General features: G+C 40.6%; 1 protein-coding gene across 1 annotated transcript in view; it reads right to left on the reverse strand.

Annotated features, from left to right (window-relative positions):
• QARS1 (glutaminyl-tRNA synthetase 1) overlaps positions 1-23466 on the reverse strand; it is a 33546-nt gene extending 10080 nt beyond the window's left edge. The window contains exons 1-17 of the mRNA XM_026682623.2: positions 23316-23466; positions 20578-20725; positions 19509-19618; positions 17688-17763; positions 16324-16388; positions 15893-15946; positions 14861-14918; positions 12849-12920; positions 11439-11524; positions 10334-10420; positions 7788-7887; positions 7286-7364; positions 6980-7088; positions 5591-5721; positions 4681-4773; positions 3295-3432; positions 3094-3181 (exon numbers count right to left, since the gene is read on the reverse strand). Coding sequence (XP_026538408.1) covers positions 3094-3181; positions 3295-3432; positions 4681-4773; positions 5591-5721; positions 6980-7088; positions 7286-7364; positions 7788-7887; positions 10334-10420; positions 11439-11524; positions 12849-12920; positions 14861-14918; positions 15893-15946; positions 16324-16388; positions 17688-17763; positions 19509-19618; positions 20578-20725; positions 23316-23459 — 1638 coding nt within the window. The 5' untranslated portion in view covers positions 23460-23466. The remainder of the gene's footprint in view (positions 1-3093; positions 3182-3294; positions 3433-4680; positions 4774-5590; positions 5722-6979; positions 7089-7285; positions 7365-7787; positions 7888-10333; positions 10421-11438; positions 11525-12848; positions 12921-14860; positions 14919-15892; positions 15947-16323; positions 16389-17687; positions 17764-19508; positions 19619-20577; positions 20726-23315) is intronic.
• Between the last annotated feature and the right edge of the window lie 2852 nt (positions 23467-26318).

The raw sequence follows: 26318 nt of genomic DNA on the forward strand, positions 1-26318 counted from the left end.
AGGCACTAGTCGGAAATGGCTGTCCATAGAAAGAATTTTGTTGAAGGTCATAAAGTGGGAATGTGGAGTCACAGTTTACAGTGGGCATGGACCAGGGGTGAAATTCAACCACCTCGCACCACCTCGGGAGAGGTGGTAGGGACAATTTGAACCGCTTGGCCCCGCCTACCTTCTTCCTTTGAGAGACTGAATCCCACCAAGCCACGCCCACAGAGCCACACCCACAGAGCCAGTTGGGGAAAAAATTTGAATTTCACCCCTGGCATGGACATTACTACCCTCTTTTCTTCTCCAAGAAAAGGCACACAGTTCCTATTATCAGAAGAATTTTCTCTTCAATTCAGATCAGCTGCTTGGAGAAGAATCTGCAAATCGGACTACAGACTGCCTGTCACCCCTGTTCCAATGCCATCCACCTTTGCGACATCGAAAAGTAGGAATATTTTCAATGCATCCTGCTGTTCACACTGTACCCCAGCACTAGAAAGCAATTAAAGAAGGGGCCTATAAAAGACAAATAATAACCTATAAAAGGGGCCTATAAAAGACAAATAATAACCCTTTTCCAGCAGTGACCACAATATGATTGACTTTTGCCTCAACATACGCCCACACAAAAATCAACACAACGATGTGATCCCCAATTATAACTTCAAAAAAAGCAACAAAGATCTTATAGACAACGATCTCTCATCCCTTGATTGGCAATCTCTATTCACTGGATGCAATACTGTTGAAGACAATTACAACATATTTTTACTTGAAGTCAAAAGAGTCATCAAACTATATGTACCAACAACTCCCAAAACAAAACAAAAAACAGATTACCCATAACAATAAGGAAACTTCAATCCAAAAAGAGATCACTCTGGCGGAAAAACAAATCTGGTCACGTTGCCAATTTCAAAAGCCGATACAAAAATTTATGCCACCAGATAAAGACTGAATGCACCAATTATCACATTAAACAAGAAGAAAACCTTCTATGCACCAATTCCACCCGCACTTTTTACAATTTTGTAAACAACAAACTAAAAGACTCAAGGTCCATCCCACCCGATAGGACCTAATGGTAAAGACTGCAACGACGACACCATTAAAGCCAACATCTTTAACACATTCTTTGGCTCAGTATTTGTAAACAGCAATGGATCATGCCCAGTATTTCCTAGCCGAACCACAGACAACTACAATGATCTAATACATATTGATTTTACAGAAGACAATGTTGAAAAAGCACTATGCAATCTAAAACCATCTCTATCTATTGGACCGGATGGAATATGTGCCTACTTCTTAAAAAAGCTATCCACTGCCATAGCCGAACCTCTAAGCATAATCTTTGAAAAATCTTTCAGGACCAGCTCCTTGCCTAACCTATGGTCATAAGCCACGGTCATCCCCATCTTCAAAAAGGGAGACCCCAGCCTAGTTGAAAATTACAGACCAATCTCCTTATGCTGCGTCACCTGTAAAGTCATGGAATCAATTATTAACCAATCCATTATCCTCCATGTAGAGACAAACAACCTACTCTCTAATAAACAATTTGGTTTCAGGAAAAAACTATCCTGTAATCTGCAACTCTTACACTGCAAGAACATATGGACTACACAACTCGATCAGGGCAAAGCAATAGCAAAGAAGTCTACATAGACTTCTGTAAAGCCTTTGATTCAGTGGTACACGACAAACTACTCCTAAAACTAAAATCTTATGGTATCTCTGGACAACTGCATAACTGGATAGAAGCATTCCTGTCAAACAGACAACAAATGGTCAAAATTGGGAGCGTCCTATCAAATTCTGTACCTGTCAATAGTGGTGTCCCCCAAGGCAGTGTTCTAGGACCAACTCTCTTCATACTCTACATAAATGACCTCTGTGATCATATTAAGAGCAACTGCGTTCTTTTCGCTGATGATGTAAAGCTGTTCAATACCACAGACAATACTGCTACCCTTCAAAAAGATCTTGACTATGTATCAGAATGGTCAAACAAATGGCAACTTCAAATCTCAACAAATAAATGCTCTGTTTTACATATTGGCAAAACAAATCAGAAAATAAAATACAAGCTGAATAGTCAAGATCTTGTTGATGATCCAAGCTCTGTAAAGGACCTTGGAATACTCACCTCTAATGATCTAAGTGCTAGAGCCCACTGTAACTACATAGCCAAAAAGGTATTGAGAGTTGTTAACCTAATCCTACGTAGCTTTTTCTTTTGGTAATATCACACTACTAACTAGAGCATACAAAACATTTACTAGACCAATACTCGAATACAGCTCATCAGTCTGGAACCCACATTACGTATCTGATATTAGCACAGTTGAGAAAGTCCAGAAATATTTCACAAGAAGAGTTCTCCACTCCTCTACTCGTTGTAGAATACCTTATGCCACCAGACTTGAAATTCTAGACCTAGAAAACCTTGAATTACGCTGTCTTCGGTCTGATCTAAGTATGGTATATAAAATCATACATTGCAATGTCCTACCTGTCAATGAATACTTCAGTTTCAACCATAACAACACAAGAGCACACAATAGATACAAACTCAAGGTAAACCACACCAGACTTGATTGCAGTAAATACAACTTCAGCAACAGAGTGGTCAATGTCTGGAATACTCTACCTGACTCTGTAGTTTCTTCCCCAAACCCCAAAAACTTTAACCTTAGACTGTCTACTATTGACCTCACCCCTTTCCTATGAGGTCTGTAGGGGGCGTGCATAAGCGCACCAACGTGCCTACCGCCCCTGTCCTATTGTTTCTTTTATTTTTTCTTATATGTACCCATTTCATGTATTCATAACTATGTATATACTTATACCTATTATCTTGTAAGCAATTGACAAATCAAATAAATAAATAAATATCACTGATGATGTAGTTGTGGGCCTTCAAGAACTCAGTCAAGCAGTTAGTGGTAGATAATCCAGGTTGAAATGATGCCCATTAAATCATGAGGCAAATGAATTAAGTTCATGAAGCAAACGTGCAACTGAACTGTAAGGATTCAGATCTCTCTGTTAATATCTCAGCCGACAGATAGATACCTGACTGGCTGAACATAGGATCTTTACCTTTGCACAGAAGTTGTTAATTGCCTCCGCTGGAAAGCCTCGGCGGCGAAGAGCAGTCAAGGTAAAAAGTCTTGGGTCATCCCAGTCCCTGCAATGCCAACATCAGCAATGAATGTAAAGACTGAACCTTCTTCATTCTGCTGAACTCTGCTCACAATACACACACACACACACACACACACACACAACCTGCCCCCTCACCTGACAGCCCCTGCCTCAACCAGGCGGATGATTTTACGTTTCGAGACCACTGTATAAACAAGATTGAGGCGTCCGTATTCCCACTGCACTGGGCAGTACACATCCAAGGCATTGCAGAGCCAGAAATAGGAAGAACGTCTAACAGGAAAGAGGAAAATGGTGTATATGAGGTCACATTCAAGAGGTAGGATTGGTTCCATTTTCAATTGTGATTTCAATCTTGTGAATTTTGTCTGGGCTTCTATGGTACAGGCACTTCCCGGGTTAAGAACATCAACTTACGGACAACCCCTACTTACAAACAGGCTGCCTGTTATTAAAAATGGTGGATGGTGCTGTCCTTTCTTTTAGCCAATGAATTGCTAAAGCTACACAATGTTTTAACAAACTGCTGAAGCCATGCATATTTAATATGCAGCCTGTTTTCAGTGGTTCATGAAAACATTGAGTAATTTGTTGGCTTGAGGAAGGAGAACATGGTCTACCATTTTTAGTAATTGGCACTGCATTCGTATTTACAAGTTCCAACTTACATACAAATCTGAGTTAAAAGAGAATTAGGATTGGAACTCATTCTTAACCTGAGGACTGTCTGCATATGTTTTGAAATGAAGAACAGTTACAGGAACTGGGCTTGGCTAGTCTAGTGAAGAGAAGGACCAGGGGAGACATGATAGCAGTCTTCCAATATTTGAGGGGCTGCCACAGAGAGGAAAGGGTCAAGCTATTTTCCAAAGCACCTGAAGGCCAGACAAGGAATAATGGATGGAAACTGAACAAGGAGAGATTCAACCTGGAAATAAGGAGAAACTTTCTGACAGTGAGAACAACCAATGGAACAGCTTGCCCTTGGAAGTTGTGGGAGCACCATCACTTGAGACTTTCAAGAAGAGATTGGACTCCCATCTGTCAGAAATGGTGTAGGGTCTCCTGCTTGGGCAGGGGGTTGGACTAGATGACCAATAGGTCCCTTCCAACTCTGATTATCTGTTATCTGAAACAAGAGCTCTGTTTTGAGGGGTCCAGGAGCAAATGAGCAAACTTCCCTTCCCTTGAGGGAAGTTGAGACCTAGACAATTGTTTAAGGTTCATTAAAGCTAAGAAATAGAATTCTCTGGATAAAGAACATTAAATGGTACATTCTACTCATGTTCAGGGAACTCAAATAATTTATATGCATAAGGTAGAAAGCTCTCCTAAATCTTTGGCAGTACTTCTGTCTATAGGAAAAGGCAGGAAAGAAGAGAAGTGACCGATGGGCCACAGGTCTCTTCGTCCTTTACCATGAGCCATGCTACCATCTGATAGAAGATGAGCAATATTTGAAGGGAATGAGATTTCCACTACCCTTGAGATAAGGGGTCCTTTCAAAGAGCACAGTCTTACCTGGCTTGAAATTCTTTGGTGCACAGCGAGTGAGTAATGTTCTCCAGTGAATCACAGAGGCAGTGCGTATAGTCATAGGTGGGATAAATGCACCTGGGATGCCAAAGAAAACCAAAAGTTCATTTCCAAAGCTCTCAGTGTCTTCCGCAAACCGTCGTCATATTCTCCTAGGGATACTTTTTTAGCACTGTTGGTCAGTACAGGTAGTCTTCAACTTACAACCATTCATTTAGTGACCATACAAAGTTACAACACAAAAGTGACTTATGACTGTTTTTTTTACACTTACGACCTTTGCAAGCCACCCCACAGTCACACGATCAAAATTCGGAAGCTTGGCAACTGGTTAATATTTATGACGGTTGCAGTGTCCCGGGGTGATGTCATCACCTTTTGTGACCTTCTGGCAAGCGAAGTCCACGGGGAAGCCAGGTTGACTTCACAACCATGTTCGTAATTTAACAACTGCAGTGATTCATTTAGCAAATGTAGTTAAGAGAGGTTGTAGAATGGGGCCAACCCACTTCACAATGATCTCGTTTAGCAACAGAAAATTTTAGCTCAATTGTGATCGTAATTATAGGGCTACCTGTATTATCCCTTAAAAGGCTTTCATAGTACTTCCCTTTCTACAATTTTAATTTTTTATGTGCAAAAATTGCACTTATCCTGCTCCCATCAGAGGAGTCCCAAAGGCGTTGGGGGGGCCAGAGGGCAACTTGTTCCACAAATTCCAGACTCCAGCAATAACACCAAAGCCACTCTGAAGCCACTGCCCAAAGATTAAGCTCTGGAGTGCATCCAACCCAATGAGAATAACTGCCTCAAATTCGCTTGTCAGAAGAAAACTTCCACACTATCCAATCCCAGTCTCAACAAAGATCACACTAGACATCTAACTCCCACATACCATTTGTCACCACTGCGGTGGTGTGGTGTATATTTAATGCGATAAGCAACAGGATCCATTTTTCCATCCTCCATCACCATCTTCATGCGCAACGTGGCCTCTCCCTCTCCAAACTTTCCTTTGCGCATGTCCTGAAGAAACATAACACATACCAGAGTTTCAAATCATTCAGACAGGAAAACCTCCTACAGAGAGGTATTGCAAGATTTTACTAAGGCTATTCCTTCTTCCCTAGAAGAAGCTATGATAGACAGATGTCTAATGAGGGTGACAAAGGTGGCACAAAACAGGGGGGTTAGGCAAAATATTTGATATTTTAGCTTTTATTTTTCTAAAAAAGTAAAATCATAGCCCTGTCCAGAGTTATCCTGTGGTAAGATGGACAGCTAATAAGATAAGACTGATAGACAGACAGACAGACAGACAGACAGACAGGATAATTAGTAATTTGTCACCAAATGTCATTGGCATGTTCTTGAAAGGTTCTGAATGCTCCTGACACCTTATGGGCTGCAATTTCTCTGATCTGATCTGTGTAATCAATTTCACACACTTCTGTGAATGGAATCAGTAACATGCAACCAATGAATGAATACAATTTGATATGTTTTATTTCTGTGCTAGAAAGGGTTGCTTCAAAGAATATGACACTTTGGGGCAAGGAAATAATGCTAGTAGAAGGAAACATGATAAAAGGAGCCACTAAAAATAGGGCAGGGCAGTGAATACAACCACAGAAAGAGAGAAGAACATGTACATAACAATATTATTGATTTCTGAAAGCATTGTTACATTTTTTCCCGACAGTACAGACAGTACAGGATAATGGTTGTGAAAAATAGTTGTGGAGCAGTGTTCCTTCAAATATTGTAGCTCCAAATTGTGAAGATTCCCCAACTAAAGAGCCAGTTTGGTCTGGTGGTTGAGGCACCAGGCTACAAACGAGAAGACCAAGAGTTCTAGTCTTGCCTTAGGCATGAAAGCTGGCTGAGTGATTTTTGGCCAGTCCTTCCCTCTTAGCACAACTCACCTAACAGAGATGTTGTTGTGGGGAAAATAGGAGGAAGAAGTAATAGGCATATTCGCTGTCTTGAGTTATTTATAAAAAAATAATAATAAAGGCAAGATAGTAAATAAACAGGAGGGTCAGAAACGTGAGGTTATAAAATATGAATAACAAAGAAGTTGGTAACACAGCCCTAACTCCTGCAAACAACATTGACCCATCTTAGACCCTTTCTGAGAAGCCCTGGACATTCAGCACACTGGGGTTAGAATAACAGAGTTGGAAGGGACCTTGTAGGTCATCTAGTCCAACCCCTTGCTCAAGCAGGAGATCCATGCTTTTTCTTGATGGATGGGCCATCTTAGTGGATGCACACAGCATACCTCAAAAAGAAGGAGAGACTCTTCTATCGGCCGGTCTCGCCACGGGGAAGGAGGTGGATTGTGTCCTTTGATTTCTTCAGCCTTCTGGTGGCAAATGTAAGCATGGCCCCTGAGAAGGGGGAAAAAAGACATCAACTACAGAGACAAGGAGTATGATCTGGGCAGGAAGGAATGACCATGTAAGACTTTCCATAATCCCCTCTGTAAAAAAAGGAAGATTACAACAAAAAACACTTCGGGGAAAGTACATGGACAAGCTGGATGGGCACTTTTCCATCATTTTTCATGCTACTTGGGCCTCCTCACCTTTTAATGAGATCCACTGCCAAGGCATACAACTCATCAAAGTAGTCAGAGGCATGTGTCACTGCATACGGGGTGTATCCTAAGGGAAAACAATACTGAAATGTGAGAAGGCCATGTTTGATCAGCCCCATCATCATAGAAAAGGCAAATTCAAGGTTTTTCAAGAAATTGCTGCTACCCCCCCTCCCAAAAAAAAATAAAGGACTCCCATGAAAAGGCCACGAGCACAAAAGTAATCACCCCTCAGTTGCAGCACATAAGCTGGAAGGAATGGTGTAAAACAGGGGTATGGCCCTTTTATAACTTGTGGACTTCAACTCCCAGAATTCCTGAGCCATCATGGGGCCATAGTTCTCCACCTCTGGTGTAAAACATGGCAGCCTTCCACAGCCTCTGGAAAAGCCAAGAGGTTTCCTTGCCATTTCAACCTTAGGCCCATCCAGCAAATACAGCCTTTCCTCCTGCTGAGAACCTCTACCTCCTTTGCCCTGAGCACGCATACCTAGCCACTCCACTATGTCTAGGATGCCTGTAAAATACTTCTCCTCTTCTTTTTCGGGGTTTGTGTCATCATAACGCAGGAAGCAAATTCCACCATTTGCCTGGTTTTGGGGTAGGGGAGAGAGAGGAATTAAACAGCACGCTGAATCAATCCCCCGGTTCATCAAAAAAACTTTTTCTTCCCAAATGACAGCAAGTTAGTGCACCACAGAAAACGATACCTCAATAAAATCACCAAATAAATTTGACATAAAACATGGGGCCACGTTCCTACTAGCCAAAAACATAAAATTAAAATCCATTCAGTCTTCCAGGGAAAACCACCAACCGTTATTTCTTCAAGCTATCTTCCAAGGCATTTTAGTGCCATGGAGATGAACTTTGTGAGCCCAAAGAAAGTAAATTCCACCCCCGCCCCCAACATCCAACCTTCATTTGGTGTGGTGTTTCCTGCATTGTGGTTGTGTAATTGTTAACTATGAATTGGAAGAAAGTCTTGTGATTTAAATACACAAGCAAAACAATCCAGGATTTTTCATTAACATTTGAAATGGGACTGGAAAAAAGGTTAAAAAAGAAAGACCAGACTTCCTGTAAGTTTATCAATGTAGCACTAAAGCTTTGCTTAGCTTCATATGTAAATTTTTATTTATTATATATTTATTAAATTTATATGTCACTCATCTCATTGTTACAGCAACTGTAGGCATCTTCATGTAATTTATCTGAAATCTTTAGATTTAACAAGTGTGTTAGGGATAACATTGGTTACCCTAACTGGTTTGGGTAAAAATAATAAATAAGTTATCATGGTTTGTTGGTTAAAGTGTGTGTAACTTTAACTACAAGAATGTAATTAAGGGTGTGGTTGTAAAAGCACCATAAAAGAAGCAAGTCAATTGCAGCTCTCTCTCTCTGGCTTAATGATCCCTAATTACTGGATGGATTGATGACTGCGTTTTTCCTTACTGGAATGGAGAAGAGAAAGGAGTGTTGATTTCTCAACGGAGAGAAGAGATAATATGGACTGATTTATTGTAAGTGAACTGACATTGGCTATTCAACAACGACTTTGCAAATTGAGTATCCCCGACTGGACTGACTGAAATGATACATGACTAATGGACCGTTTATTTTGACTATGCTATAATTCCTAATGGAATAAACTATATTTTTGATAGCACAAGCGTATCTGTATTTTACTGCGTGTTAACTAAAATACAAACTTATCTCACACATTTACCTGTCTGCCTATCTGACTACGCTACACATTCTGTTTAGTTTGTTTTCCTTAACACTCGTTGGGGAATTCAGGCTTAACAAAGTGTCTTTCGTGATTAGTAGATATTAGCAACTATATAATATAGTGGAGGCAAAAAACTACTGCACACCTTTTTACACCTAAAACCTGTTGAATTTAATATGCCTTTTTTTTCCTAAAATTGCAACCAATTTGCATTTCTTTTTTTTTTTTAAATGGAAATTCAGGAAAATGCTCAAAATACAGTCATTCATTGATTCATGACTCAGAACACAAGCTTAAACATGTAGTATATATTTTATATATATGATTATATCACTATGCCTCCACTATTGCTGTTAATTAGCACACTGAGGCTGTTTAGGAGATAATGGGAGTTGCAATCCAACACACTCAGATGACATGAGGTCAGGTTGAAAGTAACTGTTACTCAGTATATAAAGTTTTCTTGCTCTGCTATAAATATATTTATGTTGAAAGCTCACTCCTGTGAGCGTCATCACTTGAGACTTTCAAGAAGAGATTGGATTGCCATTTGTCAGAAATGGTGCAGGGTCTCCCGCTTGGGCGGGGGGTTGGATTAGATGACTACAAGATCCCTTCCAACTCTGATTATCTGTTATCTGTTATCCTGTTCGTTCCCTGGGAAGTTGCTTAAGTTGCTTTGAATATAGAGAGTTGGTGGCATGTAAATTTAATAAATAAAAAGTTTCTTCTTTCTATATGTTTGGCTTATCAATTTATGGGCAGTTGAATTGACATTGCTCACATTAAATTGCATAATTGTGTATTAAAAATGCAACAGAAGCATCCATTAATCAGCTATACTGACATATAAAGCACTATTGGTCAGAGTCACTTGAGATGTATATCCTGGGAAAACATTCTGTTTTAGGAAGAAACAGGTTTGAAGGACAAAAGCTGGACGTATGGGGAAAAAAATCCACATTAAGGCTTTGGATACAAAGCAAGTAATTTCTACAAAGATCACTGTTGTACTCAGTTCACTCTAACAGTCTTCGAAGTCTTAAACCTGAGTTCTTGGGGCTGTTTTTCTCAGTGGAGGTATCATGGATTTAACTTGGATTTATATCCAGCAAAGATTACCTTCTACTACTGAGTTATGATTTGCTCACACTTCTGGGAGAGGTACATGACATCAATGAGGTGGTCGTGAGCATCTGTTGGGATAAATCCCACCCCACCCCCCGACCCCACTCAAGAAGAAGAGGAATATTCAAACACACCAGCAGTTCAGAGTGTGGAAAAAGGCTCAAGTGTCTCACCTTGGCGAAGCCAAAATTGAAATTGATAGCTTTGGCATGACCGATGTGCAGAATGCCATTGGGTTCAGGAGGGAATCGTGTACGGACCTAGGCAAACACATTTACGTCAACAAAGATTCTCTTCAACAGATCCCAGGCCCACTAAGCCAAATTTATTTATAACTACAGAATCTCTTTAGGTTAAAGATCCCCAATAATAATGTACAGGCAACTTATACTGATTCTTTCTGCAGGTGAGAGCATAACAGAATCAATCAGCAGTGTAAAACTATACATATTCCTAAGTACATAAGTTCTAGTGGGTTCAGTGAACATGAATCCTACCTTAATAAATTATTGGCATTACTCTATACAGCTCTTGACAATTTATTTTAAATGTGTAGACAGATGTTTGTGTGCTCCTTTCAATCATTTTTTTTTTTATTCCTGGCACCTTCCTGGACAACTCCCTAAAAATTTTTGGCAAGGCTTTTTTTAGAAGTGGTTTGCCCTTGTCTCCTTCCTAGGGCTGTGAGTGAATGACTGGCCCAAGATCATTCAGTTGGCTTTGTGATTAAGGTGGGACTAGAACTCAGAATTTCCCAGTTTCTAGACTGATGTCTTAACCACTACACCAAAGTGGCTCTTTAGTTGGGGAATCTTCACAATTTGGGGCCACAATATTTGAAAAAGCATTGTTTCACAACCATTTTTTTTTCTACAAAGCTATCAATCAATCCAGCTGCTTTCCCCCCATGCTGAGACATGGAAGGTTGTTGCCCCCCCCCCCTCCCCTTCTCCCAAAAGCTCAATCCGAGAAGTACAGTATTCATTCCTTTTAGTTTTCTCTGTCTCATCATCTATGGGGGAAGGGGATTCATCTTAAATCCAAGACTGCCTTCGTTTTGGTTAAATATAGCTTATTAATATATAATTCATTATCTGCAATGGAGCTATTTAATTGATATTTAATGGTTTTTACTTAATTAACACTTCTTACGTGTTAAAACATTTAGCTCCTTTTTAAAAACTTCCATTTTTAGACTATGAATGTTAAGTTACACAGGTCAGTGATTGTATTAAATCACTCTCTCCAATTTAGAGGATCTTTGTCTGCCTAACTCACCTGTCCACCTGTGACCTCTAAATGCTTCTTCAATAGATTCATGGTGTTGGGTGTGACAACGTAGCCTTCAGTTTTATAGTTCTCACCTGGAAAGGCAGAGAAAATACTTGAACTCAGAAGTGTAAAACATAGTCAGTGAATGCAGGATTTCTTTGCAATAAATGCAACTGTGCCCAAATAAATACAGTTGAAACAATTTTCTACTAAACTATCTGTCCAATGTCCCTATTTAATATACTCAAATTATTGGCTGACTGCTATAATCAAGGGCTTGACAGTGACTACGTGTCAACCCTTCAAGGTAGTCCAGGCAGGAAACAAAAACCTTAAATACTAATACAGGTACTACTGTTATTGTAAGGTTAAAGTAACAAAATCTTCCAAGTCACTAAGCACCTCCCCCCTTCACTACCTTTACTTTCCAGAGAACTATCACCCATCCCCTCCCACTTGTGACTGTATGACTGTAACTTTTGTCACTTGTATCTTTACGATTTATACTGACTGTTTCCTAGTATGATTTGATTGCTTATTGTATCCTATGTCTATTATTAAGTGTTGTACCCGATGATTCTTGACTCTTGACGAATGTATCTTTTCTTTTATGTACGCTGAGAGCATTTGCACCAAGACAAATTCCTTGTGTGTCCAATCACACTTGGCCAATAAAGAATTCTATTCTATTCTATTCTATTCTATTCTATTCTATTCTGTTCTGTTCTGTTCTGTTCTGTTTTCTTCTTCTCTTCTCTTCTCTTCTCTTCTCTTCCCTTCCGTCCCGTCCCGTCTCCGTCCCATCCCATCCCATCCCATCCCATTCTAACTAGTAAGGCTGTGGCTCTTACTTCCGTCTCCCAAGGTTATTCTCACAGCCCATTACATCAAGGCTTTTAAAATCAGCTTTTCTTGCATCCTGTCTGAAGGAGCCCTGTGTTACAAGAGGCTCTCTAATGGCACCAGGAGTGGATTCAACCTACAAAATAACATCAATAGCTGCTGGATTGGGCAACCTTTTCCATCCTATGGTCCATGCAATGATTTTTATGTCCGGCCTGTGATATCAGCAAAATGTACAGGCTAACTTTTTTATTTTCCTATTTCAAATGTGTATGTAGTAGCAGCAGTGCCTTGGGGGATTTTAGAGGGTGTATTAAATGCCTTAAGACATCAGCATTGCCACTGAAACCCCCCCAACTCCATATAAATGTGGGGGCGAACATTTTGGATGCACTTCATGGGCAACAAATTCTAGTGAGGCGCAACTGAAACGCTAGAAACTGACTGTGACTTCCTGGTTGCCTATCACGTGTGCTAAATGCTAAGATTTAGGCCTTGAAGGCTGAAACGCAGAGCCTTCTCTGATCTGTAATTTATCCATAAGTAGATTGCAAAAACTCCAAGGCAGCTTACCTGGCTTATGGAATTTGAGTGCTTCCCCTCTCAGCTGCTCCATGAGTGATTTTGTCTCTTGGTGTGGTTCCCCTAAAGAGCATTGGTTTGGATGTTGCTTATTTATTTATTAAATTGTTATGCCGCACATCTCATTATCCAAAACAACCCTGGCGTAAAAAGCCAGAGAATTAAATATCAGGCACTCCGAAGCATTCCCATCTATAACAGCCACTATAGTTATTCTTCCCCCCACCCACTACCCTTAATGGTGGCCTTCTTTCCTGGTTGCCTTTCTATTTTTTCTTCTTCTTATATCTAAGCCTAAATCGGGATTTCTTTTTACTTGTATTTTACTTGTAACACAAAGGGCCATCCACCATTATGACATACAGTTAGTATGAATAGGAGTTAACCGGTGGTGGGATTCAAATATTTTTGCCACTGGTTCGGTGGGTGTGGCTTAGTGGGCAGCCATTTTGCATGCACGCACGCACCAAACACGTACTTTGCGCAGACACAGAGGCATTCTAACTTGCCTCCTGCAAGACTGCACAATCCCGGTCACTTCAGCAGCTGCCGCGCGGCACTCTTCTGAGCCGCGCAAAGGAGCTGCACTTCAAATTCAGAGGATAAAGGTGAGTATGGGACAGAGGTGGTATTCAGCAGGTTCTGACCAGTTCTGGAGAACCGGTAGCGGAAATTTTGAGTAGTTCGGAGAACCAGCAAATGCCACTTCTGACTGGAGATTATACAGTATCCTTGCCCTGCCATGGCCACCAAGCCACACCCACAGAACTGGTAGTAAAAAAAATTGAATCCCTCCACTGGTATGGGAGCCCGGGCGGTCGGGTGGGAGCAACAGCAAAGAGGCTGAGAGAACCGGTTCGGTCTCCACTGCTCATCGCTCCTACCGGCTCGCCAGAACCGGGCAGAACCGGTTGAATACAACCACTGGAGTTAACAGAAGAAGCAATATGAAATATTGCAGAACATTCGTCACAAAAAGAAGCTGCCAGAACTAAAGATATAACTTCTAGTGAGAATGGGAGACTGAAAGCCCAATTTTCTGGCTACCATTAGAAGTCATAACCTAGATATGATCTTAAATTGAAGGAACCCAAATGTTTGGCAGCCCAGCCAAGGTAGCCAACAGTTACAATGCAATCAACAATAGATCAGCAATATTTGGAGGGCCTGATATCATGTACCCATGTTTTAGACTAGAATTTTGAAAAATACAAGACACTAAATTGTTAATATCAGTTGAACCTTCTTCAGGCTCAAATAGAATGGACCTCACTGCATGGTAAACAGCCCTATAAAAATCCTGGCAATAGTCTAACTACCTGGTACTCTTCAAACTAGAAGCAATTCTGCAGGATTTCAGACTGCGTCCCTTCCTAATCCTCCTAGAAATAGGATAAAGGCTGAATCTAGAACCTCCTGGATGCTAAGAATGTACATAACCCTAAATGGCAGCTTTTCCCGAGGAAGCCTTTGAGTAAACTCCCCCAACGTTACAGAAAACACAAATAATCTTGTATTGTGCCTAGCTGCACAACCTCAGATGTTTGTTGTAGCTCTGTTTCCCTCACAGATGTTGGATGAAAACTCCCACAATTCCCAGCCAGACTTGGGTTAGGATGCCTGGGAATTTTGGAAGGACGCGTTCCAAATAGTTCTGGAGAACTCCAAATATGAAAAAGATTCTCAACAGTTAATTGGGAGACCACTGTTCTCCCTAGAGGGCAGCCCTGACTTCAGCAGAGGTTGAAGACTTCTTAACTGGCAGAAATAATTTTCCAAGGCAGATTTTTTTTTTTTTTAAAAAAAGCAAGCACTGTGGATGTTTACCCTGCGAATTCTCTGTGTCCTTTACTGTGAGGGCAGGTGGATGCTGAAAGGCTGCAAAATCCTGTGGCTACAAGGGCCAGAGAGAGGCCATCCTGGATATAGAACATTACAGAACGTAATTTCAGTTTACAGCCAGACACATACAAAGCAAAGCACCCATTCAAAAAAGGCCTTACCATTTTCCACCACCACTGATTTCCTCTGCTCTGGCTCAGTATTACGGGCCTTCGGGGTCTGGCAAGACAAACAATAACCACTGGGGGTCACCAATCACCAACCACTGGGTGTCAATCTGGCCTCAGTAGTTAACAAAAGACAAGTTCCTAACAGGACCACTACAGGCAGAAATCTAGCCGCTAAAGTTTTCTCCCGGAATTAGGAGAGAGGATGTTGGGAAAACTTTCCATCTGGCAGGAAACAAACAGAAGAAGGAAAAGGCAGCTTACATTCCCAGCTAAGGGACAATGGCATTCTGACAGGCTCCAGCTACCAAAGGCATTCAGTTTTATCAGAGTGATGTTTCACTGGCCCTTTAGCTCCATCCCTAAACACTTTTAACAAGGGCATGATCAAAGCATATATGCACATACTGCCACAGGATTGCCTAGCCCCAAAACTTACTAACCTTTGGAAAAACTCTAAAAACCCAACTTGTCAATACGGGCAAGACCAGGATGATTTGTGATCTCAACTGGTAAGAGGATGGATGACTAGTAGTTATGTGTATTTTTCTTCTCCCATGTGCTGTATTTGCCTGTGTGGTTTTACATAATTCTGATACTGTATCCTTTGGATTAGCTGGCCTAAATGATAAATTGATATGAAATGACAAATATTAACATTTATTAGGTATATTTATTAATACCTAAATAATAAGTATACCTCAATAAAAGAACAGGGTCAGAAAGCATCATACCCCCCCTCCCTAGCAACTGTTCCTGCCTCCCTCGGAATGACCATCTATGGCAAATCATCCCCCTATCCCAGACATCTCCAAACTTGTCAACTTTAAGACTTGTGGACTTCAACTCCCAGGGAGAATTCTGGGAGTTGAAGTCCACAAGTCTTAAAGTTGCCAAGTTTGGAGACCTCTGCCCTCCAATCCCCTCAGCCCTTACCTATCGGTAAATAACAAATGTACATGGATTACAGATGTAAGCATGCCAATAAATGTGTGCTAAGGGGGAGGAAACAGCCAATTAAACTACCTTGGATTTCTTTTCCAGGTCAGCTTCTGTCTTTGGGCCTAGTAAGTTTAAAACCTGCATGAGAAAAACAGAAACAATGTTAGAATAGGGAAAGGAACTGGATGGCTTATAGCAAGTTCAACTTCATTTCTTCAGCCAATAGACAAAAAAAAAAACTATTTTCAGCTGCCTCAAGGAGTTCTTCTTACACAAGAGCAGGGGTCCCCAACCTCTGGGCCGAGGCCCACTAGCAGGCCTTGAGCCATTTGGAACCAGACTCTGCAAGCGAAAGGACAACCAAAATGATCTGCAAGAGCAGCTCTTGTTTGGAATAATAATAGTAGGGCTTTTTAAATGCATAAATCCTTCATTTTTAGTCAATTCTCATATATATATATTTGCACGTGACATGTTCAAGTACATGATCCAAAATGGTAGGCCCAACTATGTACCTGTAGGTCCACTTCGTTTTTAATTATTTTGCCATCTGCCCATTTCAACTTGCTCCGGGCCTCACCTGCAAGAAAATAAAGAACTTAAGGACCGCCGAGGCCTTTACTTAGAATTGGCACTTAAGACAGACAGCTACTGTATCTGGGACTCTTACTATAACTGGAGTGGGGAAGATGTGATACGTGTGACAAACTCTAACAGGAGCGCCTGAAGGGTTTGAATTTATGCTACCTCCATTAGAGATAGTGTGCCACTTCTCTAATTCCTTGGAAAAAAGCAGCACAAAAGAATTACAGGTAGTCTTTGATTTACAACAGTTTATGTAGTAACCATTTAAAGGTTTAACAGCACTGAAAAAAGTGACTTCTGACAATTTTACAACTGTTGCAGCAGCCCCATGGTCATCTGATCAAAATTCAGATGCTTGGTAACTGGTTCATATTTATGACAGTTGCAGTGTCCCGGGGTCATGTGATCAGCTTTTGGGACCTTCATAAACAAAAGAATCAATGGGGAAGCCAGATTCACTTAACAAACTTGTTACTAACTTAGCAACTGCAGTGATTCACTTAACAACCTGTAGCGAGAAAGGTCATAAAATGGGGCAAAACTCACTTAACAAATGTCTCATTTAACAAGAGAAATATTGGGTTCAATTGTGGTTGTAAGTTGAGGACTACCTTATTGCAAGTTGAAGCTTCATCAGATTTTCAGGTACTGGGTACCCGTTATTTATTTTAAAACAAACAAAAACCTCATAAGGTTTTCAAGATTTCAGTGAATTTACCTCAGGATCAGGAGTAGCAAAATATTTTGAATCTTAAAAAAAACCCTCTTCAGTTGAAATACGCAGTTCTGATCATCCCAGCAATGCTCTGGGCTTTGACTTTAAAATAACTGTTTCAAACTCAAAAGACATCAATTTCAAGCTCAAACGGTTGGGACAAAGACAAGTCTTATCAATTTCAAAACACTCTGGATTCCAAACATCCCTTTTTCATCTTCATCTGAAGTCCATGAATTGTGCAAACCTTGGTGAGAGCCTGGCCTTTTAAAAATAATTTTTAAAAAGTTGTGTGGATTATATGTGAAAGCTCCCAGGAAAATTGATTTACTTCCTCTGTTCTGCTTTACTGTATGAAACAGAACATTGGAGAAGGCAGAGCTCTTGTTATGCTTTGCATTTATTCCTCCGCTGAATTTGCTGGTGACATTTTCAGGGGCAGGAAACAAGGAGAAAAGAGCCAACTTTGAAAAAGGCACATGATAGGATAAGACTAGTGCCTCTAACATTAAGGGGACGTCCCACCACTGCAGTGAACATGAAGCATCTTCTCCCTGGAACATGGCACACTCCACTCACCCATCAGAACCCCCATATTAAAATGATAGCGCTCTGAAAGGAGCCGAGTTCTGTGTCTGCAGATGGCAGCTTCCACCTAGATGTAAAGAGAGGAAGAAAAATTCTGGTTTAAGACAATGAGAAAGATTCAAAATGACTTCCAAACAAAGCTGAATAAAAAAAGCTATAAGCAGTTTATGTAGAAAATTACAAGACTAGCAGAACTCTCTCTCTGTGTGTGCGTGTGTGTGTGTGTGTATGTGTAAGGAGAGAAAGAGACAAGATTCAGCATTCTTTATTTTTAAAAATTCCCTGGTAGTATTACATAAGCATTGTCATCAATTTAAACAATGGCAATGTGGACCAAAATGAGCTAGTAGGGAACTATATACACAGACAATTATCGCATCCAATGTGATTATTTTTAAGGACCTAAAATGGCCAGGTGTTCATTGAAAAGGAAATATTAAATGGATTTATTTTCCATATTACTTGCAAGCCAGAATTTTAGCATAGCATGAAAAGAGCAGGTCTGTTAAGTTGCTCTTTTCAGTGTCCACTCACACGTTTAGCATTACAGGCAGTCCTCGACTAACAAACAGAATTGGGGCCAGGATTTCCATTGCTACACAAGGCAGTTGTTAAGTGAATCTGGCTTCCCTCATTGTCTTTGCCTATCAGAAGCCAGCTGGAAAGGTTGCAAATAACCCCCCAGATCAGTGGTGGGATTCAATTTTTTTTACTACCGGTTCTGTGGGCGTGGCTTTGTGGCCATGGCAGGGGAAGGATACTCTAAAACAGGGGTCTCCAACCTTGGCAACTTTAAGACTTGTGGACTTCAACTCCCAGAGTTCCTCAGCCAGCAATGTTGGCTGAGGAACTCTGGGAGTTGAAGTCCACAAGTCTTAAAGTTGCCAAGGTTGGAGACCCCTGCTCTAAAACCTCCAGTCAGAGGTGGTATTTGCCAGTTCTCTGAACTACTCAAAATTTCTGCTACCGGTTCTCCAGAACTGGTCAGAACCAGCTGAATACCACCTCTGCCCCCAGATGCTGCGACAATTATAAATATATGCTGGTTGCCAAGTGCCCAAATGTTGATCATGTGACCATGGGGATGCTGTGAAAGCCATAAATGCGAGGATCGGATTTAAGTCACGTTTCTCAGTGCCGCTTTAATTTTTTTGTGTGATTTAATTCTTCATTAGTTTATCAAAGTATAAAATACAAAGAAAAAAAAACATGGCAAAGTAAGAAGAAAGGGAGAGAAGAAGAAAGGGAGGGGAAAAGAAAGAAAAAGTCTTCTGACTCTCTTTAGCACAGTAGAAGGTAACATTACAACCACAATTTTTGCTTTTACACAATAGTATGTACAAGCCATTTCTATAACAGTAAGCCTGTCTAGTTTACAAAAACAGAATCAAAGCTTTATTCCCCCCTCCCCATTGCTAACACAAAATCTGGAAGCAATTTCAAAATAGAGACAAAAATTAAATATAATGTCTTATTTGGATAAAAGAATCAGTTTTAACAATCTCTACTTCTCTTTGCTGTGGGTGAAAATATATAATTCATTCTTGTATTTTCAAATCTAGTCCATAATATTTTACAAACTTTGGAATATTATTCAGCATTACTTAATTTTATAATACTGTAATTTTGAATGGCCACTAAATGAATGATTATTAAGTCGAGGACTCTCTGTACCTTAAACCAGGAACCTTGGCTTATTCCTCTCTTATCCTGTCAGAAGCATATGGCAGGGTTTGTTAGGAATGGCCTTGTTAGGAATAATTCACCTGGGGATTGTTTTATTTTTGGCCTCCATATAGGACTGAAACTTACTGCCTCTTCAATCTGTTCCGGTGTGACGACTACGCCAATGCCACATTCTTTGTCAAAATCTGCTGAATTAATGGGATCCACAGGATGACTTTTAAGGTATTCCAGAGCAGCTGCAGGTATAAATACAGATGGATTAGAAAGGGAAGTGTGCTTCAGTAGGTGGTGTGTTTGACCAGCATCTGGATGATTTTGACTCAAATCTTCACCCAGCTATAAATCTAGCCAGTGAGCCTACAACTGTCATTACCTTACATTCTTGCCTCCTTCACAAGTTGGAAGAGGCACCTGTGTTTTCACTCTTGGCAGTTTGAAGGTGTGTGGACTTCCAGAATTCCTTAGCCAGTTATGCTGGCTGGGGAATTTTGGGAGTTGAAGTCCACACATCTTCAAACGCTCAAGGGTGAGAAACACTGAACACCATTTGATACACCACGAAGAATGGGAAGATAAAAATAAATCAGAGCGATGACAGAGGGAAATTTCACAAATGAATAGGCCATGCTCCTGTAAAGTTTTCAGAGCAGAACCCACGGCATTTTCCAGATGACTCAGGATAAAGCTTCCCAGTTGTCACTATGGGGCTGAACCGCGCGGTTTTGCTCTCTAACCACTTGCCATGAAAACTCACAACTCTTGAGCCCTTCTGTAACTATTATCTGGGTGATTCTTTACATGCTATTTCTTTTTGTGATCTCTGAAATATGTTATTCCACTCAAAGGCATGGGCAAAATGTTTTCTGCTCAACAAAGGCTCTTCCATTATCATATCATTGCCAACTCGTGCATCCCATATAATGTTTAAGAATTCAAAATGGCAAGGAATAAGTGTCAATCTTGATATAGTCCACCCATCCAAAATGCCTCTCTCTTACCACGGAGACAACATTGAGCAGGAAGATTCCTATAGCGGAAAAGCTTCCTGTTTCTCAAGCTCCGACCATTTATTTCATCCGGTCCATTGTGGTATAAGAAGACATGCAATAAGGCCTTGGGGGCCAAATCCAATCATCAGTGATCAAAAAGAACAGGGGATTCTTGGCTCCAGCCTGTGAAATTCCAAAGTATGTACCATTGAGCTGCAGATCTGTAATGATCTTTTTGGTAGCAATGTACTCAACAAGGTGACCAAGACGCTTTGAGTCCTTAAGCCGGGAAGCCACATTATACAACAGGGTGCCGACTGTCTTGTCAATCACTGGACCCAGGATTCCTTGTGCCTAAAGAGTAAGAAGGGTTAAAAGGGATAGCTGAAAGTCAGGATAACAGCAAGAGTATACATTAGGAAGAAGCAATAAGTCTCTTAGAAATGGAGAGTCTTTTCTAACCTTAACTCTAACCCTAGGTAAATCCAGACAGATTGTCCCCTCTGATATTTCCAAATGGAAAACAAACATTACAGAATTGTTCCAATCCAACAATCCAAAGACTAGCATCCATACAGGTAATCTTCAACTTATAACTGTAATGGAGCCTTCCTATTATGGTTGTAAATTGTGAGGGTCATAAAGTGGGTCAATTTCACAACCTGTTTTGGGATGGCTGTAAGCAAACACATTGTTTGCTATGGGGTCTTTTTTTTTTACAGAAAAGCAGAAGTAAATTCCAGTTTTCAGCAAAAAGGTGTAATTCACAGACCATGGGAGGCTACAAATAGCCATAAACACAGGCTGATTGCTCAGTGCCCAAAATTTTGCTATGTGACCACATCCGGGGTGGGGATGGGAGAGAAGACTACTGTCAGAATTTTGAACCCAGTTGTAAGTATCTTTGAAGTAAAGTATCTCTTTAATTGCTAAGTGATTGATGGTAAGTTGAAGGGTTCTTCTAGCTCATTTTAGCTATTGTATTTGCATGTATGAATATAAATAATGGTACAACAGCCAAACTGATTAATTTTTTGTGTTTACAAAAGAACCTCAATCAACTCAGTTGTTATTCTTTAAATCTATAAAACAACTTTTAGATTTGTCTATTATTAAGCAAGGCTAATCACATGATTTGGGGGAATTATAATGTCAAAGGCCTCTTTCTTAACAATAGAATACATGTTAAATCTGCCCCACCCAATGACTTCGCCCTCTTCCCCAAAAAAAGGCAAAACATATTGAAAAACAATAGCCTGGTTTCTTTTTCATTTGTTATTTATATTCAGACAGCCTCTATGTAGAGTCACACTTTCATTTCTAGAGAGATACACAAAGGAAGGAAATTCCAATGCAGAAAAATGGCTTGGGAGCTACAGTAATTGCCTGCACTAAGATATTAATTTTAATATTTTAAGAGACATTTCTATAGGATTTTTATGACAACAGTATTGAAACTTGGACCACATTACTTTAATATGTTTGAACTCAGCTAATGTTGACACTGAAATGGCTGTTTGGTGAACATCTTTAATGTGAATCAAATACATTGTTAACATTCCTTCAGAGATAATCACAAATTGCAGCTTTACCTAACATCAAAAAAATTCCGTTTAAATCTTTACTATTTATATTTGTACTAGAACAGAAGACAAGAATCAAATAAAATTTGCAAGGAGCCTACAAGAGACACCGATCTATCTATATGAATATTCCAGAGGATGTTATATCTGAGCCTCTTTCAGTTTAGCATCCTAAGAATCACCTCCATTAACCATTGGCATTCCTAGAATGATGGTACCGGTAGGTCCAAAAAACCCAATTCCTTACTCAACATATGGCAAGTGTTAGACATAGCTTGGGAACTTCATTATACCTATAAATGACCTATTTAAATTATTTTAGGTTTAAGGCAGCACGATTAACCTGTTCCATTGATCTCAACATGACTAAGTCTAATCCAGCCACTGACACATTTTAGGATTGTTTAAATTGCAAGTATAACTAGTTTGAACATTCACTGAAAGAATAAACTGAGCAGAATCTACACATAACAAGATAGAAACGACAGCAAAATATGTTAGAGAAAGGGAGGAACAGATTTCCAAATACCTATCTACTCAGTAGCAGTTTCTTTATTCCAGTGGAATTTACACCCATGCATATGTTTGTATGAACAGCAAAATTATCAGGCTAATTCAAATTTGACAAACCTCTCTAAAATTACATAAAGCAGAAGCCGTATCTGGGAACTATCTAAGGTCTCCTAAAATCCAATGCAAATACCTTTTGTTTAAAATCAACACATTTATAGCAGTTTTGATTAAATATATCCTTGCCACCCAATGGCTGTGTTCACACAATATGCCAAGCTGTATTTTGCTCACTCATGGTATAAAATCACAGTTGGCCAGATTCCCATATTAATTTGCTGTTTTTTGTTATAGTGTACATTTTATTTTATTTTAATCTATTCTATTGTAAACCAGCCACAGACACTTATGTGAGAAGGCTAGATATATAAAACGAATAAAATAAAATTATGAATAGTGTCACAAACAAGCCATTAGATAGCTTAATACATTACACATAAACCCAACTATGAATTGCTCGGTACGACCCATTGAAACGCTGAGTAAGAAAGCAAGAGACAAATATCTGGAAGTGAATTAATAGCATAAAAGTAATTGAGAAACACGGGACAGAGTTTCGCTCGTTTTAGAGGAAAAGTAGTTTCCTGATGAGCAGAAACAGCTTTTTTGCTTTTTTTTTGAAACGTAAGTTGGAAACTGAAGGACGAGGAAAGCTTTCGCCCCTTTCAATTTCTTCTTAAAGGGCAGGGTCACTACCGGAAGGGGTGCAGAAAGCGTGGCAAGGCTAGACCCAGACAGCTGGGGAAACCGTGAAGGGGCTACAGACATAAAAGAAGGGCGGCTACTGAGACCTGTCCGACTGCCTCGCGGAGCAACGCGGTGAGAGCCTCATTCCGAAGAGTCTCGCGAGCCTTGCTCTCGCTCAGCCCGATGCTCACGAAGAGCCGCAGCCGGTCCGATTCATCAGCCGCCATGCTGCCGCCTGCTCCTGCCATCACGCCTACTTCCGCCCGCAGTAGGGTACGGGCTTCTCCACGCCAGTGAGCGCTGCGATAAAACGCAAAACCAATCCGAAACTGCGGTCGTCCTCATTGACCAATGAGAAACACTTTCACAGAGGCACGCCTTCCTGGGTTCTCCGACAAATCGGAAAGAAGCAGCCTGACAGGAGGTGGGGCTATAGTTGCAGCAGGTTGCATCAATCTGAGAAGATATATTTAAACTCAGTGCTAAGAAATTACGTAGGCGGGTCTTTTATGTTTATAATATTGTGCTATTCAAAAAGATTTTTCCGTTATGAACTGCCCTATTGTAGCCTTGAGGATCTCCTGAAAAATTCCAAGACTCGGTTTAACATTTTGCTTGGAGAGGCGGTGTGGGTGAGAAGGATTGGTAAAAGGTTTGGGTTGTTTATACAAAAAAATCCTTACCAGATCGTCTTTGTAAGAATGCTGTAAAGTATATTCTTATCAAAATATAGTATATAAACACTAGGAAAATTGTATAAGCAGAAGCATAGAATCAAGTTCACATGAACTATTCGTACCGCTTTATAAAGCCTTAGTAAGACCACACTTGGAATACTGCATCCAGTTTTGGTCACTATATTACAAAAAAGATGTTGAGACTTTGGAAAAAGTGCAAAGAAGATCAACTAAGATGATTAAAGGCCTGGAGACTAAAACATGGACCTTTGCAGGGTTTGGGTTTGGCTAGCCTAGAGAGGGAGGGACATGATAGCAATATTCCAGCATTTGAGAGGCTGCTACAAAGAGGAGGAAGTCAATTTATTTTCCAAAGCAACAGAGGACAGGACAAGAAACAATGGATGGAAACTAAATCAAGGAGAGAAGCAACCTGGAATTAAGGAGAAACAGTGAGAACAATTCCTAACAGTGAGAACAATTAACCAGTGGAACAGCTTGCCTCCAGAAATTGTGGGTGCTTCATCACCAGAAGTTTTTAAGAAGAGAGTGGACAGTCACTTGTCTGAAATGGTATGTGGTCTCCTGCTTGAGCAGGGGGCTGGACTAGAAGACCTCCAAGGTCCCTTCCAGCTCTATTCTGATTCTGATTCTCTTAGGACTTAATTTGTTACCTTAATCTAGGCCAGGGCTGTTAAACTCACGGCCTGGGGGCTGGATGAGTCATGCGCTGGCCATGCCTGGTTCAGCAAAGGGGGGGAAAGTCCAGATACATCATGTGACACTGCTGTGATGATGTGATTTTGACACCCCTGATCTAGGCTGAATGCAGCTCACCAATGATTCGGTAAAGCTAATTTTGTTCAAGATCAAAACACTAAACCTGGGTGGGGCCACAAAACATAAGAGGGTTGTCAAAAAAGACATGATGAAGAAAGAGTGTTGTAACCTGCATACTTTCCTGGAAGTAAACATCTTGGAGTGCAATGAGGCTTTCGTCCAAATAGACCAGCAAGAGTTCACAATTAAATCATAAACCAAAGAGAATATAATGTGGGGCATTATGCATTTCAATTTCATTGTGCATTGACAATAAATGTTTGATTGATTACAGGTAGTCCTTACCTTACAACCCTTTGTTCAGTGACTACAGTATTTGAAGTTACAATGGGACTGAAAACGTGATGACCAGTCCTCACACCTATGACAATAGCAGCATCCCCACAGTCACATGATTAAAATTCAGGCACTCGACAATTGGTATGTATTTACAATGGTTGCAGCATCCTGGGATCCCATAATTGCCATTGGTGACTTTCCCAGCTGGCTTCCCACAAGCAAAGTCAATGAGGGAAGCAGGATTTTGCTTAATCGCCCCTTGATTCACTTAACAACTGCAGTGATTCACTTAACAACTGTAGCAAATAGCTCATAAAATTGGATGTGGCTCATTTAAGAGCTGCCTTGCTTAACAATGAGAATTCTGGTTCCAGTGGTGATCATAAGTTAAGGACTACCTGTATTATGTACCATAGGAAGTATGGAAACAATGAAACATTTACCAAACTTTGTGAAATCAGATAGAGCATTTAAATTAAGATGGGATAAATTTTGCAGGAGTTTTCTGATCAAGAAGGATACATACCTAAGCTATTATATAAAATTCTAAGTAATTTTGGAGTCAGTCAGTGGTGAGATTCAAATATTGTTACCACCGGTTTGGTGGGTGTGGCTTGGTGGATGTGCTTTGTGCCCGTGTACGCACTTTGCGTGCACGCGCCAAATGTGCACTTTGCGCAGGCGCAGAGGCGTTTGCGCAGGCACAGAGGCATTCTAACCAGGGGTGGCATTCAAATTTTTAACAACTGGTTCTGTGGGCATGGCTTGGTGGTCATGTGATTGGGTGGATGTAACTTGGTGATCATGTGGCTGGGTGTGGCCAACTCAATATCACATCGAGGCAAGGATCTCCTCGCCTGGCCTCTCATCACTGTGGGGATGCTGCAACAGTCGTAAGTGTGAAAAATGGTCATAAGTCACTTTTTTCAGTGTCATTGTAACTTTGAATGATCACTCCACACAAGCAAAGTACCAGCAAAGGAGGGGGAAAAAACTCCAGAGAAGTTCCTGTGACAGGAAAGTTAGTCCTGCCAAGAATGTAATAAGGGTTAACGGAGAGGCAGTTTCTGTAAGCAACACCAGAATGTTTCCTTCCTGCCTTCCTTACAGGATTAGGCCAGTAATTTCTTCTAACAACCAGTTCCCCGAACTGCTTAGAATGTTAACAACCTGTTCTAGAAAATAGGTGCGAACTGGTAGAATCCCACCCCTGATTCTATCTCACCTCCTGCAAGTCTCCATGATCCCGGCTGCTTCAGCAGCTGCCACGCAGCACTCTTCTGTGGCACGCAAAACAGCTGCGCTTCAAAT

This window comes from Notechis scutatus, chromosome 2 (genome assembly GCF_049901735.1).
Source record: "Notechis scutatus isolate UNSWTSFEM ecotype Mainland chromosome 2, rNotScu1.2, whole genome shotgun sequence".
In the NCBI taxonomy this organism is placed as follows: domain Eukaryota; kingdom Metazoa; phylum Chordata; class Lepidosauria; order Squamata; family Elapidae; genus Notechis; species Notechis scutatus.